The following is a 22,336-nucleotide window of genomic DNA, read 5'->3' as shown; positions in this document are numbered from 1 at the left end:
TTAGATCAATTCAGAATTGGGTCAGACTTTGGTCAGAATTGGGTCAGAATTGGGTCAGAATTGGGCTGTTCCCATGTTTCATTACTATATTATCTGTCTCTTTGCTCCTCTGTTGATGACAGAAATCTGAGATTCCTGCGGACTATGAAAAGCACGACCCGGAGCAGAAACAGATCTATCGCTTTGTCCGGACGCTGTTCAGTGCAGCCCAGCTCACTGCAGAGTGTGCTATCGTCACACTAGTGAGTGACATCGTCATCACACCCTGCCACACAACACTAGGAGGGAGTGTTGCTCCCATTTAATAACATCTTAACTAAATGGCACCATATTCCCTATATAGTACACTACTTTTGACCCGGGCCCATAGGGCTATATATGGAATAGGGTGCAAGTTGAGGTACATCACTGTCATTTTGGGCCTACTTGTCCTTGTTCAGGTCAAGTTAAAGTACATGGGTCTTTCTAAACACTGAGGATTTCCTACACTGGACAACTTGTTATAACTTATTAATAATAATCTGCATAAAATGTTAATGTCAAGATACAGTATATGGCCGAGGGATCATAGCTATATTCAATAAATTCTCGAGTTGATTAACAACCTATGTTTAATCCTTTTATCATGTTTGGTGTCTTAAAGGATTTGTCCAATATCTATTCCTTATGTAGTTCACTGCTTTCAACCAGGGCCTTTCAGCAGTAAACCCCCCCCAAAACAGCAGGTGTTATTGGGGCGGAGCATAGCCTAGTGGTTAGAACGTCGGGCCAGTAACTGAAAGGTTGCTAGATCGAATCCCCGAGCTGACAAGGTGATAATCTGTCGTTCTGCCCCTGAACAAGGAAGTTAACATATTGTTCCTAGAATTTGTACTTAACTGACTTGCCTAGTTAAATAAAATAAAAAGTAAAAGTAAAAATTGGAGGATGTTTCCGAGAGGTGTTCTGCTCTACAATGGTTTACACGGAGTACACAAACAATTAATAACGTGTCCGTGACTAGGGAAATTATTCAGACCCCTTGAATATTCCCACATTTTGATAGGTTATGCCTTATTCTAAAATGTATTAAATAGTTTGTTTTCTTCATCATTTACACGGAGTACACAATGCCCCATAATGCCCCATAATGATGAAGCAAAAACATGTTTTTAGGTATTTTTGCTAGTTTATTATAAATAAAAAACTGAAATATCACCTTTACATAAGTATTCAGACCCTTTACTCAGTACTTTGTTGAAGCACCTTTGGCAGCGATTACAGCCTCGAGTCTTCTTGGGTATGATGCTTCAAGCTTGGCACACTTTCATTTGGGGAGTTTCTCCCATTCTTATCTGCAGATCCTCTCAAGCTCTGTCGGGTTGGATGGGGTGCATTACTGCACAGCTATTTACAGGTTTATGTCCGGGCTTTGGCTGGGCCACTTAAGGACATTCAGAGACTTGTCCCGAAGCCACTCCTGCGTCATTTTGGCTGTGTGCTTAGGGCCCTGGTCCTGTTGGAAGGTGGACCTTTGCCCCAGTCTGAGGTCGTGAGCGCTCTGGAACAGGTTTCATCAAGGATCTGCTCCGTTCATCTTTGCCTCGATCCTGACTAGTCTCCCAGTCCCTGCCGCTGAAAAACATGCCTACAGCATGATGCTGCCACCACCATGCTTCACCGTAGGGATGGTGCCAGGTTTCCTCTAGACATGACACTTCGCATTCAGGCCAAAGAGTTCAATCTTGGTTTCATCAGACCAGAGAATCTTGTTTCTCATGGTCTGCCCCAAGCGGGCTGTCATGTGCCTTTTACTGAGGAGTGACTTCCGTCTGGTCACTCTACCATAAAGTCCTTATTGGTGGAGTGCTGCAGAGATGGTTGTCCTTCTGGAAGGTTCTCCCATCTCTACAGAGGAACTCTAGAGCTCTGTCAGAGTGACTATCGGCTTCTTGGTCACCTCCATGACCAAGACCCTTCTCCCCGGATTGCTCAGTTTGGCCGGGCGGCCGGCACTAGGAAGAGTTTTGTTTGTTTCAAACCTCTTAAATTTCAGAATGATGGATGGCCAGTGGACCTTCAAGGCTGCAGAAATATTTTGGTACCCTTCCCCAGATCTGTGCCTCGATACGATCCTGTTTCGGAGCTCTATTGACAATTCCTTCAACCTCATGGCTTGGTTTTTGCTCTGACATGCACTGTCAGGTGTGTGCCTTTCCAAATCATGTCCAATCAATTGAATTTACCACAGTTGTAGAAACATCTCAAGGATGATCAATGGAAACCGGATGCACCTGAGCAAAATGTTGAGTCTCATAGCAAAGGGTCTGAATATTTATATGTAATAAATTTGCAAAAAATGATAACCTGTTTTCACTTTGTCATTATGGGTATTGTGTGTAGATTGCTGAGGATTTTTATTAATTTAATCCATTTTATAATAAGGCTGTAACATAATAACATTTTGGAAAAAGTCAAAGGGTCTGAATTCTTTCCAAAGGCACTGTACAGTATGTCATGGAGGTGTTCTTAATGTTTTGTGTAAACCATTGTAGAGCAGAACACCTCTCCACTCTGCTTGGAAACGTCCTCCATCCATCTCAATAACACCTGCTGTTTTTTTGGTTTACTGCTGAGAGGCCCTTGTTGAAAGCAGTGAACTACATAAGGAATGGGTTTCCATTTGGCATGCAGCCCCGGCCTGATGGAGCTTTGCTCTCTGGCCCTGAGATGTGTGGTCCTCCTGTGGTGTTCTGACACTCCATTGTCTGGTTATGACTTCACTGGCCTGTCATCTCTGTCACTTGGGATGATCTGGTTTCCACACACACCGCACGCCTGGCCCACAGACTGTCCCATTGACCCCACACCCTAGAGGGAAAACAGGGATGGATGCCGACAGTAATTGAATAGGGAACAGGACCAGTTTCAGCTGGAGAAAATGCGGAGGTTGTCCTGTGTTTTAGAGTCAGAGTGCTGATCTAGGATCAGGCCCAGCTTGTCCATTCATAGCGATTCAAAATGCGAAACTGATCCTAAATCAGCATTCATCCTCTGAGACGCTATATGAATACGGGCACTGGATGGGTGATGTTGTGCTGGGTGGGTGGGTGGTGTTTGACTTTACATACTGCCAGTGGTTAACAACACAATGTTTCCATGTTGGAAGAGTTTCCGTCTTCACTGTGTGAAGCCATGACAGGGATGCCGCTGTGCATCACAAGACAAACTCTCCAAAAATGTGGGTGCCACGTACCCTGCCACCTCCGCTGTATGTAATCCTACGCACACATTTCCAACAAGTTGTTTTGTGTAGAAGACCAGCTGTGTATCTAGGCTTAGGTTTGGGTGAATCTAGATGTACAATCTGAAGCTGTAGGTGATGAATTCTGTGGACAATAGAGGAACGGAGCACAGTCCTTGGAGACTGCTGGATGGAATAACTGAAGTGTGTGTTCTATTAGCAAGTCTGACACATACAGTACAGGCCTCTAGATTCACCACCCACCTACCACATAGCACGGACTGTGTCTTAAGACAGACCAAACACATTTCCTCAAGGAAATGACTAAGATGATGATACATTGAGAGAATATAAAAGAAATTGCTGTAAATTAGACTACTCCTAATATATTGTGCCTAACGGTTCAGTGCATTTTTTTTTAAATTCACTGACAAACTGAATGGAGACTGTGGCTGTGATAATGGAAAGGCTTTTTGATTGACATGTATATTTTACGAGAAAGGCCAGAGAAACTGCATTACATCAGGTTTTGACATGGTCTGTTATTTTGGCTTTGTGGAGACGGAATGCCAGGGGAGTTTGGAATGGAACATTCATTCCAGAATCTATTCAGGCACACAGAGAACAGGGTAATTATCTGGATCTGAAGTAATTATCTTAGATGAGGAAGAACTGTACTGTATATTGTTGTTCATACATCATCTGGGAAATGTCAATTTGTTATTTGAATTTTTCACAATTCAACAAGATTCTTGTTTTTGCTCCAATTATGTATTGAATTGAGTCTATTGGAGTTTATCACACACCAGACCAGAGGATAGTTGAGGAATGTCTTTGACGTCAGACATCTTTTAAAAGGAGGACTGTCTTTGTCATCTATTTCTTTATTTATTTTTCTCTCCCAGGTGTACCTGGAGCGCCTGTTAACTTATGCAGAGATAGACATCTGCCCAGTCAACTGGAAGCGTATCGTCCTGGGAGCCATTCTGCTGGCGTCCAAGGTGTGGGACGACCAGGCTGTGTGGAACGTAGACTACTGCCAGATCCTCAAAGACATCACCGTGGAGGACATGTGAGTCTGGAACAGTCCATTAAGCACACTAACCCAGATCAACCAGCAGCCAGCTAGTCCATCTAACAGTTTTCAGCAGAAGCTACAGGTTAAATCTGTCTCCTTTTTACAACAGACTTTCAATTGTCCTTATGCAAATAGACAGGGTATAGACCGTCTATTGTAGGATGCATGCATGCATGCATAATAACAGTATACATTATCTCATGTAGGGATAGGCATGAGTAATCGAGTACTCGAACGGACGTCAAAGCTCGATTTCTAACCAGAGATGGTGCAAAACTATTTACTGGAATGCTCGTTCATTTGCCTTGACTCGAGTTTTCCATTTGTACATGTGCATTTGCAGGGCACAACTAAAAAGAAACCAAGCTAAGCATCACACTGTTCTTCTCCCTAAATTCCCTTTCCACTCCGTGTCTCATTCACTCAGTTGTGTTCCACCCGCTCCCTACACAGGTGTGCTGAGTGAGCACACAAGCTCCCGTTAGGCCTACAGAAATAAATATGTACAACAACATATCTAACTGATGGGATACACAAGCTCCCGTTAGGCCTACAGAAATACATGCCTACAACAACACATCTAACTGATGTGATACACAAGCTAAATTCCTTGCCAAATGAGGACAGTTTTATCACCAATTCAAAATGGACTGGTTGATCGAAGTATGAAAATATGTGTTCCAACAACGAGCTGCAGTTTTGGAATAATTGCTTCCAGTCTGGTTTCTACTTAAGATACTTTGCGAACTGCTAGTGCCATTTAGAATTGTTTAGCCTAGGCAATAACCCTCCCTAAACATAGACCGGTTCCACACTGAAAATATGCCAAAACATTATTTTGGTGAAGACAGAGCGTATTTTCATCAGAATCATTTCAGAAGATGCCTACTCACCAAACGGATGTTGTAGCCGTAATTCCTCACCGTACAGTGTTCAATGTGAAATTGTTCATCCATTTACAAAATTCCAAAATGGTTTTCTAATGATCAATTAGCCTTTTAAAAATGATAAACTTGGATTAGCTAACACAACATGCCGTTGGAACACAGGAGTGATGGTTGCTGATAATGGGCCTCTTTACGCCTATGTAGATATTCCATAAAAAAATCTGCCGTTTCCAGCTACAATAGTCATTTACAACATTAACAATGTCTACACTGTATTTCTGACCAATTTGATGTTATTTTAATGGACAGAAAATGTGCTTTTCTTTCGAAATCAAGGACATTTCTAAGTGACCCCAAACTTTTGAAAGGTAGTGTTTACTTTTTCAGCATAAATCAAATGTCTGCATATCAAAAATAACACCGATGATTTTTAAATTTTGTTTAAAAAAAAAAAAGTCTCAACTCACCAAATGGAGCACATCACTTCGCACTGGCAACCGTTTTCCTTTGTAAAAATATTCTGTTATTTTATTCTGTTATATTACATAATGTTTTTTTACTATAAAATATGTGCTTTTTGACTGTGATAAAGGCTCAGGAAATAAGGGCATCTTGTCTGCTAAATGAATAAAACAAGGCTATGCCATTGCACAGCCATAGGTTTCTACAAGCAAGCGTCACTGCTGATGTTCCTGCCTTTTTGAAGATTGTGTTCCACGATATAATATAACCAGTTGACATTACAGTTTCAATAAATGAATCTTAAATGGCACTTGCTTTTTTATTTACTTATATATTTCTTTTTATATATACAGTTGAAGTCAGAAGTTTACATACACCTTAGCCAAATACATTTTTAACTCAGTTTTTCACAATTCCTGACATTTAATCCTAGGAAAAATTCCCTGTTTTAGGTCAGTTAGGATCCCCACTTTATATTAAAAATGTGAAATGTCAGAATAATAGCAGAGAGAATTATTTATTTCAGCTTTTATTTCTTTCGTCACATTCCTAGTGGGTCAGAAGTTTACATACACTCAGTTAGTATTTGGTAGCATTGCCTTTAAATTGTTTAACTTGGGTCAAACATTTTGGGTAGCCTTCCACAAGCTTCCCATAATAATTTGGGTGAATTTTGGTCCATTCCTCCTGACAGAGTCAGGTTTGTAGGCCTCCTTGCTCGCACACGCTTTTTCAGTTCTGCCCACAAATGTTCTATAAGATTGAGGTCAAGGCTTTGTGATGGCCACTCCAATACCTGGACATTGTTGTCCTTAAGCCATTTTGCCACAACTTTGGAAGTATGCTTATGGTCATTGTCCATTTGGAAGACCCATTTGCGACCAAGCTTTAACTTCCTGACTGATGTCTTGAGGTGTTGCTTCAATACATCCACATAATTTTTTTCCCTCATGATGTCATCTATTTTGTGAAGTGCACCAGTCACTCCTGCAACAAAGCACCCCCCAACATGATGCTGCCACCCCCGTCCTTCATGGTTGGGATGGTGTTCTTCGGCTCGCAAGCCTCACCCTTTTTCCTCCAAACATAATGATGGTCATTATGACCAAACAGTTCTATTTTTGTTTCATCAGACCAGAGGACATTTCTCGAAGAAGTACGTACGATCTTTGTCCCCATGTGCAGTTGCAAACCGTAGTCTGGCTTTTTTATGGCGGTTTTGGAGCAGTGGCTTCTTTCTTGCTGAGCGGCCTTGCAGGTTATGTCGATATAGGACTTGTTTTACTGTGGATATCGATACTTTTGTACGTGTTTCCTCCATCATCTTCACAAGGTCCTTTGCTGTTGTTCTGTGACTGATTTGCACTTTTCGCACCAAAGTAAATTCCTCTCTAGGAGACAGAACGCATCTCCTTCCTGAGCGGTATGACGGCTGCATGGTCCCATGGTCCCGTCGCGTACTATTGTTTGTACAGATGAACGTGGTACCTTCAGGCGTTTGGAAATTGCTCCCAAGGATGAACCAGACTTGAGGAGGTCTATATTTTTTTCTGAGGTCTTTTTCTGAGGGCTGATTTTCTTTTGATTTTCCCATGATGTCAAGCAAAGAGGCACTGATTTTGAAGGTAGGCTATGAAATACATCCACAGGTACACCTCCAATTGACTCAAATTATATCAAGGGGGCGGCAGGGTAGCCTAGTGGTTAGAGCGGTTGCAAGTTCAAACCCCCGAGCCCACAAGGTACAAATCTGTCGTTCTGCCCCTGAACAGGCAGTTAACCCACTCTTCCTAGGCTGTCATTGAAAATAAGAATTTGTTCTTAACTTACTTGCCTAGTTAAATAAAGGAACAAAATCAAATAAAATTAGCCTATCAGAAGCTTCTAAAGCCATGACATCATTTTCTGGAATTTTCCCAGCTGTTTAAAGGCACAGTCAACTTGGTGTATGTAAACTTCTGACCCACTGGAATTGTGATACAGTAAATTATAAGTGAAGTGATCTGTCTGTAAACAATTGTTGGAAAAATTTCTTGTGTCATGCACAAAGTAGATGTCCTAACCGACTTGCCAAAAATTCTTTGTTAACAACAAATTTGTGGAGTGGTTGAAAAAGGAGTTTTAATGACTCCAACCTAAGTGTATGTAAACTTCCGACTTCAACTGTGTGTATATATATCTATACACACACATTCACACACACACACACACACACACACAACATGTGGAGTAAGTCGAGGGGTATGAATACTTCAGATGAATTTTAGTACTCGGAAATAATAATGCAAACAGTAAAAAAAAAATGTAATAGTCAAATGCCCATCCCTAATCTCATGCTCTACTGCCAACCCCACTCAGTGCTGGGAACAGTCGGGGACAAATGCCCATCCCTAATCTCATGCTCTACTGCCAACCCCACTCAGTGCTGGGAACAGTCGGGGACAAATGCCCATCCCTAATCTCATGCTCTACTGCCAACCCCACTCAGTGCTGGGAACAGTCGGGGACAAATGCCCATCCCTAATCTCATGCTCTACTGCCAACCCCACTCAGTGCTGGGAACAGTCGGGGACAAATGCCCATCCCTAATCTCATGCTCTACTGCCAACCCCACTCAGTGCTGGGAACAGTCGGGGACAAATGCCCATCCCTAATCTCATGCTCTACTGCCAACCCCACTCAGTGCTGGGAACAGTCGGGGACAAATGCCCATCCCTGATCTCATGCACTACTGCCAACCCCACTCAGTGCTGGGAACAGTCGGGGACAAATGCCCATCTCTAATCTCATGCTCTACTGCCAACCCCACTCAGTGCTGGGAACAGTCGGGGACAAATGCCCATCCCTAATCTCATGCTCTACTGCCAACCCCACTCAGTGCTGGGAACAGTCGGGGACAAATGCCCATCCCTAATCTCATGCTCTACTGCCAACCCCACTCAGTGCTGGGAACAGTCGGGGACAAATGCCCATCCCTAATCTCATGCTCTACTGCCAACCCCACTCAGTGCTGGGAACAGTCGGGGACAAATGCCCATCCCTAATCTCATGCTCTACTGCCAACCCCACTCAGTGCTGGGAACAGTCGGGGACAAATGCCCATCCCTAATCTCATGCTCTACTGCCAACCCCACTCAGTGCTGGGAACAGTCGGGGACAAATGCCCATCCCTAATCTCATTCTCTACTGCCAACCCCACTCAGTGCTGGGAACAGTCGGGGACAAATGCCCATCCCTAATCTCATGCTCTACTGCCAACCCCACTCAGTGCTGGGAACAGTCGGGGACAAATGCCCATCCCTAATCTCATGCTCTACTGCCAACCCCACTCAGTGCTGGGAACAGTCGGGGACAAATGCCCATCCCTAATCTCATGCTCTACTGCCAACCCCACTCAGTGCTGGGAACAGTCGGGGACAAATGCCCATCCCTAATCTCATGCTCTACTGCCAACCCCACTCAGTGCTGGGAACAGTCGGGGACAAATGCCCATCCCTAATCTCATGCTCTACTGCCAACCCCACTCAGTGCTGGGAACAGTCGGGGACAAATGCCCATCCCTAATCTCATGCTCTACTGCCAACCCCACTCAGTGCTGGGAACAGTCGGGGACAAATGCCCATCCCTAATCTCATGCTCTACTGCCAACCCCACTCAGTGCTGGGAACAGTCGGGGACAAATGCCCATCCCTAATCTCATGCTCTACTGCCAACCCCACTCAGTGCTGGGAACAGTCGGGGACAAATGCCCATCCCTAATCTCATGCTCTACTGCCAACCCCACTCAGTGCTGGGAACAGTCGGGGACAAATGCCCATCCCTAATCTCATGCTCTACTGCCAACCCCACTCAGTGCTGGGAACAGTCGGGGACAAATGCCCATCCCTAATCTCATGCTCTACTGCCAACCCCACTCAGTGCTGGGAACAGTCGGGGACAAATGCCCATCCCTAATCTCATGCTCTACTGCCAACCCCACTCAGTGCTGGGAACAGTCGGGGACAAATGCCCATCCCTAATCTCATGCTCTACTGCCAACCCCACTCAGTGCTGGGAACAGTCGGGGACAAATGCCCATCCCTAATCTCATGCTCTACTGCCAACCCCACTCAGTGCTGGGAACAGTCGGGGACAAATGCCCATCCCTAATCTCATGCTCTACTGCCAACCCCACTCAGTGCTGGGAACAGTCGGGGACAAATGCCCATCCCTAATCTCATGCTCTACTGCCAACCCCACTCAGTGCTGGGAACAGTCGGGGACAAATGCCCATCCCTAATCTCATGCTCTACTGCCAACCCCACTCAGTGCTGGGAACAGTCGGGGACAAATGCCCATCCCTAATCTCATGCTCTACTGCCAACCCCACTCAGTGCTGGGAACAGTCGGGGACAAATGCCCATCCCTAATCTCATGCTCTACTGCCATCCCCACTCAGTGCTGGGAACAGTCGGGGACAAATGCCCATCCCTAATCTCATGCTCTACTGCCAACCCCACTCAGTGCTGGGAACAGTCGGGGACAAATGCCCATCCCTAATCTCATGCTCTACTGCCAACCCCACTCAGTGCTGGGAACAGTCGGGGACAAATGCCCATCCCTAATCTCATGCTCTACTGCCAACCCCACTCAGTGCTGGGAACAGTCGGGGACAAATGCCCATCCCTAATCTCATGCTCTACTGCCAACCCCACTCAGTGCTGGGAACAGTCGGGGACAAATGCCCATCCCTAATCTCATGCTCTATTGCCAACCCCACTCAGTGCTGGGAACAGTCGGGGACAAATGCCCATCCCTAATCTCATGCTCTACTGCCAACCCCACTCAGTGCTGGGAACAGTCGGGGACAAATGCCCATCCCTAATCTCATGCTCTACTGCCAACCCCACTCAGTGCTGGGAACAGTCGGGGACATTTTGCGTTGTGAACTCAGAATAATCTTGATATGGGGTCAGTGGTGGTTTAGTCGGTGTTGGGACAGTCCGGTGTTTTGGAATCAGGCATGACTCAGGTCTGCTTCCCCCAGTCTGGTGCCCAGGGCTGGGGCTTGGGTATAGGGCTGCGACAGGGGCTGGACCTGAGACTGGGGCTAGGGTTGAGGCTAGAGCTTGAGCTGAGATTAGGGCTGGGCCAGGGGCTGGGGTACGGGCTGGGGTCTTGAGCTGTGGTTGGGGCTGGGGTGTTTTCAGACAGGCGGTATCTGCGGCATGGGTACAGTCTGAAGTCTCATAGCCTGGTAGACAATAGTTAACCAAGGCCACAGGCCACTGGGGTTTCGACCCCCTTACCCAAAATGAATCACAAACAGACTATGTGGAGTATTTAGAGACGTTATCTGACAACTTGAATGTGTAGCCGCCAGTAAACCTCCTGACCCATCCTGAGTACACAGTTAGTTTTAAGACTGCTTGTTGTCCCGACCCCCTCTCAGTGGGCTCATAGAACATAGCCCTGAACCCAAAACAAATGCATGCAATTCTTTCTCTTGGTCTCTCTCTCTCTCTCTCTGAGGAGTAGGAGGAGGAGAGGACTTTTATTAGGCAGAGCCTCCACCGCTCCACGGCTGGCTAAATTTAGCTCGTCTGTTGCTGCATGAATTAGAATATCTATGTAGGTGGTGAGAAAAGCCCGATGCTTGGTGTAGCAGACGTCTTTAACCTTGTGAATCAAAGACCGGGGCTTTGCTACAGAGACACAGACCGACCAATTAGGCTGTCTCAAGGATGTCAGAGAAACAGTCGGTCAGGGGAAACGGTCAACTGAAACCAATCAAAGCTAAGCTGCATCCACAGTTAATTGACTTGATACCATGGAGTCTGTAATTTTTATTAATTCTAAAAGCTTAGCACATAAGACAGTTGGCGACGTCTCTTTTTCAGTTGTTTAGTTCTTCTTACAGATCAGTTCAAGACACTGACTGGTGATCATTTCTTTCGTTCTCTCTCTCTGTCTCTCTCTCTCTCCGTATGAAGGAATGAGCTGGAGCGTCAGTTTCTGGAGCTGCTGCAGTTCAACATCAACGTTCCGTCTAGTGTTTACGCTAAGTACTACTTTGACCTGCGCTCCATGGCCGAGGCCAACAACCTCAGCTTCCCTCTGGAGCCACTGAGCAGGGACAAGGCTCAGAAACTAGAGGTGAGTCGCAGTGGCGCATACAGTCGCTGCTTCTCCACCATCCCATCAGCTGTGAGGATGCTGATCTTGTTTTCGTTGACAGCATTCAAAGGACCTACACAATGCTACTTGTTTATAGACACTGCTACTACTGTCATCACCAACTAATTGAAGCCTCTTTGAAAACAGCATGCACAATTCCTTATCATTCATTTGTGCTCCAGAGGGAGATTTTCTCCTTCCCCTTTCATCAAGATATTAACTCTGTAAAACATGGCTGGAGGATGCACAAACACAATGGCAAGATATAGCCTGCTAATTAGTGGGCAGTGAGCACAGTGTGCATTTGACAGAGGTGGTGGTGTGTTCTCTGCGTTCGTTTTGTGTCTGTGACGGAGGACGTGTGGCGGCATTCGTTGCCATGTAATTATCTCCCCAGCAGCACCAGCGACCCCCTTCTCTCCCATCCGCTCTTCCTCCTCATCCCTCCTTCCTCCCCTTCCCCTCGTCCCCCTGCCTCTCCGCTGGGCAATTAAGGTCTGAAATGAGCCCTTGTGGTATGTATGCTGGTTGAGACGTCGTGTCGTTCTCTGTTCTCTGTCAGTGGAGCTGTAATAGTACTGCTTATCTGCTGGTACACTGATCACTGGAGAGGGAAACAGGCAGAGTTTCGGATCGTATTCAATATTGATCTGACTTGTTAAAGAAATGCCACCAAAGATAATAAGTGATCTTGCTCTGTTTCAGAGCAGAATTATGAATATCCCTACATTTTTTGTTATTAGGCTTCCATTGTAGTTTATGTAGCTCTGTGTACATGAACATAGAATAATATAAAACATAATTAACTTTGTCTTATTGTGCATTTTTCCATGTCTCAGGCCATCTCCAGGTTGTGTGATGACAAGTATAAAGACTTGAGGAAAGCGGCCAAGAAGAGGTCTGTGAGTGCAGACAATCTGGCGGTGGTGAGGTGGAATCCGGCCATCATATCCTAACAGCGTCCTTCGCCACCAGGAGGAGGACAGCGCATCCACCATGACGGAGACATGACATGGCTGCCTGGCCTGGGAGGTCAAGGGTTAGGGCAGGAGAACTTAGACTCAGAACTCAGTTGTCCAGTTGCGTCTGTGTGGTTTGTTTCACACAGAAATGACCTGCTGGCACTTTTGTGGATAATAAGTGTTATCGTTGCTCTGATGGTCCACTTGTGTACTGTACATACAAGATGTCCCTCTGGTTGTCTGAAGTTGAACTTGAGTCCTACAGGTGACTTGGTGACCAATGGCAGAAGAGCAGTGGCCAGATGGGAAAAGATTAAAAGAACGTTGGAAAGATCAAGAGACAGTGGAAAGATTTGAAAAATCCTAGAATAATAACCCATAAACTCAAACAAAAGCATTCCAATAGCCATTTTAAAGGTTGACTGTCTTGTATAGAGAAGAAATCGCTCGGGTATACTGTACATTCCTATGATTTTCAAGGATTTCAGCAAATTCCTCTCTAAAGCACAATGTTTTTTTCCCCGGGTAACAGGCAAACCTAATTTGTACACATTCCTGAAATATAGAAATGTCTCTACTTTCCTTGGAGGCAGTAACAAGAGCTCATCAAGTGTTATTCTTACTGTGTTTGGTTGCAATGAAATCAAACTGCCAAAACCTCAAGGGTTTCTTTCTCTGTAACGTTTAACAAACTGCACCTGTGTTTGAGTTTAAAATGGCAACTGTTTTGTATTTACATTTACATGTACCAAGAGAGGGAAAGTGAAGTGAGAGATATGCAGTAAAGGAAGACAGACATTTGAAGAATAACTTAATTAGGGCGATAAGACTGATAAATGAAGTTCAGTTGAAGGTGAACAAAATTATCTTTATCTTTAATTGCATTCCCTTCTATCTCTAGCTATACCAATTTGCCACTGAGTGATGATTATCTAAAACAATTTCACACATTAGTTCTATCTCTCTCTTTCTCATGGCCAAAATGATACAGGTTGCGTCCAACAAATGGCACCCTTTTCACTATATAGTGCACTACTTTTGACCAGGGCCCATAGGGTAGCCATTTGGGATACTACCCACAGTGAAACATTCCAGTGAACATTCCGCTCACGCCAAGCAATATTCATGTCCCACTTTGTTTCATGCTAGGTCTCGAATGACGTACTGGGATGAGTTTGAAGGACAAGCCCTCGAATAGAAAGGAAAAAAACATCTTCCAAGAACAGGAAATAACTAGTATAAGTAAGACAAAATGGTGAGTTTGAACATCCATATAGTGTATTCACTGCCGTTTTTCTGACCTGTGGTGCCTGTAACATGCTAGTGTAACATGCTAGTGTAACATGGAGACCTTCCTTTTTAAAGTGCAACTGGGGTTGAGTTTTTTTCTTGAGTGTTTATTTTTTAAATGACTGATCTTCCAACTCCTAAAGAAACAGCAGAAACGTAATTTCAGAAAGCCAATTTGCATGATGATTCTCCAATATATTGGAAATGTATTTCTAAAAATGTCCTACAGTATATTAGAACAAAAGGACGTTTATTGATTAACAAACACTGTTCACAAAACCATTAGGAATAAATCAAATATAATTATTTAGCAAATTAAATGATTTTTGTACAGCGTCTATAAGATATCAGTGTGCAGACAAAGAGCACATTAACTTTCAAACATGGAGAATTGGGGTGAAATATTTATAAATATCTGATCAGTATTTACATTTTTAAAAATGTCAATGTGTTATTATACCAGATATGAGGAGAGTTATGTGGAAGCTGGTATTATGTTATCTAGAATCTAGATAGTAAAACCATTGGAAGGAATTTGAATCTTTGTCAGGATCTAGTTTTTCATATCAAGTTTGCATAGCTCAGATAAACTACAGTGAATGATGGGTTCATGTGTTTTTCACACTCAAACATTGAATTGAGGCCGTTCTGTTAGACTCTCTCATCTTATCGTACATACATTTTCTGTGACCGTATGAATGATGTTACATGTTACATGGTTTTATGATATCCCTGTTGCAAAACCAGGTATGTAAGTGAAACATTCCTCTTGTTCTTGATGCTGTTTTATTTTAAAGTTGTTGAGTTCACAGTGTTTCCCCACTCTTAAGCAATCTTAACTATTGAAAAGATAAAAGCAATTCCTTATCAAGGGTCTCTACAGTTATTGTTTTCATAGTTTTATTTGATAGCATTCCGTGAATACCAATCAGCATTCATTCAAACCATTCATCAGGACCAACTATCTGCCAGATGTTTCACTTTCATATGTAAAAAGGGATGGAGTTGAACCAAAGTATCAGACAATGAAGGACTAGCCTTGGAATATGTATTGTTGTGATATAATAGATCCCCTTTGCACGTGATCGGAATGGTATAAGTACTCTGAAACGGAACTGTTGGAATGGCATGGCCTTGGAAACAGAACAGTTGGAATGATGTGGGGACTCTGAAACGGAACTGTTGGAATGATGTGGGGACTCTGAAACAGAACAGTTGGAATGGCATGGCCTTGGAAACGGAACAGTTGGAATGATGTGGGGACTCTGAAACGGAACTGTTGGAATGATGTGGGGACTCTGAAACGGAACTGTTGTAATGATGTGGGGACTCTGAAACGGAACAGTTGGAATGATGTGGGGACTCTGAAACGGAACAGTTGGAATGATGTGAGGACTCTGAAACGGAACAGTTGGAATGATGTGGGGACTCTGAAACGGAACAGTTGGAATGATGTGGGGACTCTGAAACGGAACTGTTGCGTTCTATGGCGCTGTGACTGTGAGCGACTGGAGTGCAAATGTCTTTGGGCGAGAAGAAACAGACGTTGTCGTGAGGAGACAGTAGAGGTATTTCTAAGATTGTATATCTTATTTATTGTATGTATGTGTGTGTGCATACAGTCTGATGTTGATTTCTAGAAATGAAAATGAACTCCTCATGCTCTATGGGCCCGAGCCTGTGGTATAACCTAGGCTAGGGACTGGGGTGATAGTCGTGTGCACTAGACTCTACCTCTGCATAGAGTTTTTACTTCTTCTACCTTTTCTCTTTCTATCTCTTCTACGACAATGTTAGGATTTACCAATGCAACTCTCAGTTGTCAATGATTTCCTGTGCTAATGAAAGAAACTGCTGTAGTTGTGTGAACTCTGTTTTTACGTTTTGTTTTATAGTTTATTTCTGGGATTTTATTGCTGTTTTATGTTGTTTGTCCCTGTTCTCAGTTTGCCCAATGTGGTTAGTCTGTATCTTTTTGAGTACTAATCTCTTAGTTAATTGTAGCCTACATTCTAAGAAGTGATCCCAGGACCAACAACCCTAAGGGACTGGAGTCTGAATAAGCCGCGGTCTCTCTCTCTATATGGACTGTTCTAACTATGATTTTAGTTTAACTGATGTGCCCAGTTCAGAAGCAATGTTTAGAAACCTGCACAATAAATAAACGTTTAAACCTTGCAATAAAAATACCACGTGTCACTTTACTTGGACGTGAAAATGTAGCATTCGTAAAATCTTCATATACAAATGTCAGTCCCTGTGTTTTATATCATCTTTTATAAATACTTTGTCGTTGTTTTTTGCTGTACTTGAACGGTATCAGTTCCATTTTCAATGGGGAGTACTCCTGTTTATGCAATACGCGTCTCCAAGTCAAGTGTATACTACAGTGTCACCCATTTGACTATGAACCTTGCTTTGGTTCTGTGGTGGTCAGGGCTACTTAGCACGTCTATCGGTGTCTCTGATTGAGCAGCCCTGGAAGAGAGACGATGATTCTGTCACGTCGTCCCAATGTAAAGGACTGGGTCGATGTCGGTGCAAGAGAGACCGTTTTGAATGAGAAATATGAATGTAAAGTTGAATTAGTTGGCCGCTAGACTACCTTCCGTCAATGTTATGTCCTATTGTGCCATTCAAAGTTGGTCACTCACAACGTTAGGTATCTGGAGTTCAAGCAGGGCCTATTTTTTTAAAGAAGATCACCACTACACATGACTTCAGGCCAAAATCAAAGTAGTTTTTTTTTTTTTTTTTAAAGGAAAAGTGAGTCGTTTCTATTACTCTGCTAATGTAGCCTATGTTGTGATCGGTATGCGTGTTTTTTTCTCTCCCTAAGAAACAAAGATTTAAAAGCCAGAAAAGCTCTCTGTTTACACTCGCACAGTCACATTGTCACTAAGGACCGTGTATAATCCTCCATATTAGCCCAGATTTACATTTCAAATACTGAGTGGTAATTGCTGCGCTAGTCAATTGATTCTCTGCCGTGACATTTACTGAAGGAGAGCTGTAGGCTAATGAATAACATGCTGCCACATTTCTTATAAACACACACCTGCAGGACCATCTCTGTGCTGAACCAGCCAGGAGTACTAATATGTTACACAGGGAAAAGGTTCATTTGATGAAATATTGGTTCAAGTGATGTGTGGGTGTGATATTAATAAGTCTACCAAGCTGAGGGAGAGATGATAATCAGTTAAGAAATCCTACATTTATTACAAGCCAATGAGGTTGAACAAGGACCAAAGCAATACAATCTGTTCAACTGACTGGTGATGCCCATCACAAAGTAAATGTATTCCTTTGGTCCATTTATTTTAGTATGGCCATTGTGTATCCTTAAAGTGCACATTTGCTGATCGAATGGAGCCATTCAAATAGCAGCGTGCTTAACCTGTTTCCCAACCTTTTTAAAATAAGTAATTACTCATGTTTTACAGACATTTACAGCAAATCCACTGCAGTCCTCAAACACACATGCACATGCAATGACCCCCCACGCTCAACCTAAATCCCCCTGGGTATTCACCACAGCCCGTAACTTAATCCCCACAAAGCAGCCTCCACACATGGAACAGGTTTCCACACAAGTACATGATAATAACTGGAACTCTTTGTTTATGTTTATTTATTTTTTATTTCACCTTTATTTAACCAGGTAGGCTAGTTGAGAACAAGTTCTCATTTGCAACTGCGACCTGGCCAAGATAAAGCGTAGCAACTTGACACATACAACAACACAGAGTTACACATGGAATAAACAAAACATACAGTCAATAATAGAGTAGAACAAAAGAAAACAAAAAGTCTATATACAGTGAGTGCAAATGAGGTAAGTTATGGAAATAAATAGGCCATGGTGGCGAAGTAATTACAATATAGCAATTAAACACTGGAATGGTAGATTGGCAGAAGATGAATGTGCAGGTAGAGATACTGGGGTGCAAAGGAGCAAAATAAATAAATAAATACCAGTATGGGGATGAGGTAGGTAGATAGATGGGCTGTTTACAGATAGGCTAAGTACAGGTGCAGTGATCTGTAAACTGCTCTGACAGCTGGTGCTTAAAGCTAGTGAGGGAGATGTGAGTCAACAGCTTCAGAGGTTTTTGCAATTTGTTCCAGTCATGGGCAGCAGAGAACTGGAAGGAAAGACGACCAAAGGAGGAATTAGCTTTGGGGACGACCAGTGAGATATACCTGCTGGAGCGCGTGCTACGAGTGGGTGCTGCTATGGTGACCAGTGAGCTGAGATCAGGCGGGGCTTTACCTAGCAGAGACTTGTAGATAACCTGTAGCCAGTGGGTTTGGCGACGAGTATGAAGCGAGGGCCAACCAACGAGAGCGTACAGGTCACAATGGTGGATAGTGTATGGGGCTTTGGTGACAAAACGGATGGCACTGTGATAGACTGCATCCAGTTTGTTGAGTAGAGTGTTGGAGGCTATTTTATAGATGACATCACTGAAGTCGAGGATCTGTAGGATGGTCAGTTTTACGAGGGTATGTTTGACAGCATGAGTGAAGGATGCTTTGTTGCGATATAGGAAGCCGGTTCTAGATTAAATTTGGGATTGGAGATGCTTAATGTGAGTCTGGAAGGAGAGTTTACAGTCTAACCAGACACCCAGGTATTTGTAGTTGTCCACGTATTCTAAGTCAGAGCCGTCCAGAGTAGTGATGCTGGACGGGCGAGCAGGTGACTTTATGACTGCTTATTGCCTGGCATCTGCCAATGCTAATCAGCATAAATCTCCAGTCATTAATGGGGCAAGCCTAGACTGTACCCCATGCTATGTGTCCAGTAAAGATGTCCTTCTCTGAGAGGATGAAAGGATTTATGACAACAAGGCAACAATACAGGGGAATACCAATGTGGGCCTTCTTTCCCATGGCAACGGTTAAAGCTTCCATCCTCGCTTTTCGTCTATCCTTTTATTTATTATATATAATTTCAGAGTTTTTTTTTCTTCAAGTCTCACACAAAAGCCATTTTAAAACTTGCCATGAATTGTCCCGATTCAACACAATTCATCATTCACCATGGTATCCAGCCAACATGACAATGTGAAGAAGATGCCACATGGACCCTCGATGTCCTTGGCAGGGATATACATTGGGACTAGCTTTGAAATGCTTTCCATTGTGCTTGAGAACTTAATACGGCAACTTTAATGAGTAATCCTGCAGCTTGTTATTCTCCTGGAAGGACACCCAGCCAGCCACCAAAATATCTCAGCAATGCCAGGATGGTGAACATGCCTCTCTTAACTGGTGGGTAAGAATAACCCTTACAATGGGGCTCACTCCCATCTCCTGTTCTGTTGTCTGAGGACAGTGGTCGCTGGGACAGGACAGACGTTGGGAAGAGACCAGTGGCAAGAAGGGACTGACGTTGGGCTGACGTCAGGCACGGTCGACTCCACGGACTCTGGAAGTGTACGGACTCTGGAGACTAAATTTGGGAAGATGTTCAGATTTGTATCTGTTGTGTTAGGAGAAACTAGCCACCTATTCTATCTGATCACCTGGAGCTGACTGGCTGATGTAGATTCTAGAAGAGAGATTGTACTATTCTAAATGAAGAGAGATTCATCTGTTCGAACTGGACTCGAGTGTCTCGTTAATCTGCTCACCTGGAGGTCACTGGCTCCTGTGGAACCATTTTTGCCTTGGTTTGGAGGCGGGTTAGGGTGGACAGTGTCCTGGTGATCGAGGAGGAGAAGAGGCTCAGACAAGCCTGGAGGGCAACAGCGTGGCTTCAGAGGGCCTTCATCATCATCATCATCTGCTAACATGGGCAGACAGAGCGCTTCCGAGGTGGTGTTCATCTGTCTAAACCACAACATAACGCTTGTAGGTGAGTATCTTGTGGATCTTTCACTGAGCGGAATGCGGACTGGATTTGTCATTGTAAGAGATTGTCAATCAGAAAATATCAGAGAGAACATAAGTTTGCTTTGCCTATATGATTATGTATGTTTAATGCAGTTCTGTCAATTCTGGAAGTTATATCCTTCCATTGGTTTGATTTGACATCTGACAAGGGCTTATTGAATAGATCATCAGAATGCCAATGTCTGTCAGCCTGTCTAAGCTCAAACTCAAGGTGAGAACTTTCCCCTATCTGTTAGGTATGAATGATTGACAAATGTTTGACCCATATAGGTAAAATAAGTGCAACTTACTAAACTCCCTGTCAGACAACATTCTGTTTGAAAGTTTTACATTTCGGGATATTTTCCATTTAGAATATATTGATATTCCACAAAATACCTAACAATTTTGATGAAAATATACAGGCAAGATATATTTTCTTGGTAAGCTTATTAACACATTTATTATTAGCAGTTAAAAATAATTTAAGACTTTACCAGTCCTGCAATATGAAATTAAATTAAACTACATGATTTCAACATATCTGTAATATTTATTGCAATATAAATAGCAAGTGTGAGTGGTTGTGACTAACTCTGACATTCTTTACTTCACCTCCACTGTCTTCCAGGGAAGATATGGTTGATCCTGATGATTTTACTGAGGATCCTGGTCCTGCTCTTTGCAGGATACCCCCTCTACCAAGATGAACAGGAACGCTTTGTGTGTAACACCATCCAGCCGGGCTGTGCTAACGTCTGCTACGACATCTTCGCTCCTATCTCTCTGTTCCGCTACTGGCTTGTTCAGCTGCTCGTTCTCTGTCTCCCGTACATCATCTTCGTTATCTACGTCATCCATAAAGTCACATCACGCCTCACCGTCGACACTACTGACCCCTCAGATAGAGTTAGAGCTGAACCGCTCTACCAGATCCAGCAGGAGTCATTCAGGAAGATGGCCCTGGCCAAGACAGCTCTCCAGGCTCAGCATGGCAGGAGTCAGTGCTTCACAGGAGCATACACCCTCCATCTTCTGTTCAGGATACTGCTGGAGGCCGGGTTCGGGGTGGCCCACTACTACCTGTTTGGGTTCTATATCCCCAGGAGGTTCCTGTGCCAGCAGACTCCCTGCACCACTCAGGTAGACTGCTACATCTCCAGGCCCACGGAGAAGACTGTCATGCTTAACTTCATGCTGGGGGCCGGAGCCCTGTCGTTATTACTCAACTTGGCTGATCTCATCTGCGCCATCAAGCGCTCGGTGACGCAGAAGACCAAAAGGAAGATGTTGGTGGAGAAGATGTACGAGGAGGAGCAGTACTACCTCCCCTCCAGCGGGGGGAGCAGAGGTGTGGAGGCTAACATCCCTCTACTTCCCCAGAACCTGGTGGTGGAACCTATAACCTTCCGGAAGAGAGGGGCCAGTAAGTCCAGCACTGCTGACCAGGGAGCCTATCCCCATCTGGGGGAGGCTGAGAACACCTCTGCCCCTCGCTGTGGCTCTAGTTTCTCCTCGGGGCATCCAGGCGCCAACACCAATGGGAACAACCTCTACCCTGCAGCCCAGGAGGAGGGCCCCGAAGCAGAGGGGATCGAGGTGGCTCTGTGCCCTGTAGAGCCCATCGGGACACCCAGGTCCATCAGGGTTTGCAAACGCAGTCGCCTCAAACCGCCCCCGCCCCCACGACGGAACCTGTGCCCCCCAACAGCAACCACTGCAGGCGTCCCACCAGGAACAGCGGTGTGCACCAGGAGAGTGGGTCAGTACACCCTGGTAGAGATGACAGCCTCGGACATGCAGTCCAACACCAGCGAGGGCCAGGAGAAGAGGTCTGAGTGGGTTTGATTGGACTGAGATGATGCGAGAGCTGCAGCTCTGAGGAGAGTGATTTTATTTATTTCCATGATGGAGACGTGAGAACCAGTGTTGGGGAAGCTACTCTGAAAATATAGTTTACGGAGTTAGCAATTACTTCACACTGAAATAACTCAATTAAGCTACACTAAAGCGACCCTTAAAAATATAATTAACTTGACTAAAGTTACTTTGAAGAAGTAGTTCACTACATCCAAACTACTTCATGATAAATCATATCTAAAGATGAAGTATCATAGACTACATATTGCAAGAACAGATCACTCTGGAGTCAGATAATAACACAAAAACAATGTTTCAAGTGAGAACTAGAAAGGTCTGATGCCAAAAAGAAAGGAAATGATTGCCTACTTAAATAGTTAACCACTACAGGGCTAAAATGTAATACAAAAAAACACTGCCAAGATTTGAATGTAGTTCAACTACCACCGAGCTACTGTAAAGGGTAGTTACATTACTAGTTGAACTCAATGCAGTTCACTACTCCCAAACGCGGGTGAGAATGTCAGGATCAAAC

At 44.1% G+C, this 22,336-nt stretch overlaps 2 protein-coding genes across 10 annotated transcripts in view; both read left to right on the top strand.

Annotated features, from left to right (window-relative positions):
• ccny (cyclin Y) overlaps positions 1-16,245 on the top strand; it is a 292,558-nt gene extending 276,313 nt beyond the window's left edge. For all 9 annotated transcript variants that reach the window (XM_090189790.1, XM_090189788.1, XM_021620598.3 and 6 more), the window contains 4 exons: positions 123-242; positions 4,129-4,295; positions 11,623-11,785; positions 12,646-16,245. In XM_090189790.1, the coding sequence (XP_090045916.1) occupies positions 123-242; positions 4,129-4,295; positions 11,623-11,785; positions 12,646-12,762 (567 nt within the window). In that variant the 3' untranslated portion in view covers positions 12,763-16,245. The remainder of the gene's footprint in view (positions 1-122; positions 243-4,128; positions 4,296-11,622; positions 11,786-12,645) is intronic.
• A 3,145-nt stretch (positions 16,246-19,390) lies between these two features.
• gjd4 (gap junction protein delta 4) lies at positions 19,391-22,154 on the top strand. The gene is made up of 2 exons (XM_021620594.3): positions 19,391-19,924; positions 20,573-22,154. The coding sequence occupies exons 1-2, from the start codon at positions 19,861-19,863 to the stop codon at positions 21,787-21,789; spliced, it is 1,281 nt and encodes a 426-aa protein (XP_021476269.2). The 5' UTR covers positions 19,391-19,860; the 3' UTR covers positions 21,790-22,154.
• Positions 22,155-22,336: the final 182 nt, after the last annotated feature.

The sequence above is a fragment of the Oncorhynchus mykiss genome, chromosome 11, assembly GCF_057628025.1.
Source record: "Oncorhynchus mykiss isolate SJ-2025 chromosome 11, ASM5762802v1, whole genome shotgun sequence".
In the NCBI taxonomy this organism is placed as follows: domain Eukaryota; kingdom Metazoa; phylum Chordata; class Actinopteri; order Salmoniformes; family Salmonidae; genus Oncorhynchus; species Oncorhynchus mykiss.
This window is presented reverse-complemented; position numbering and strand designations above follow the sequence as displayed.

Excerpts from the sequence above, each read along its gene's own strand:
- gjd4 (XM_021620594.3), top strand. The coding sequence starts at position 19,861 with ATGGGCAGACAGAGCGCTTCCGAGGTGGTGTTCATCTGTCTAAACCAC. Across the intron at positions 19,925-20,572 it reads CCACAACATAACGCTTGTAG|GGAAGATATGGTTGATCCTG; the intron begins GTGAGTATCTTG and ends ACTGTCTTCCAG.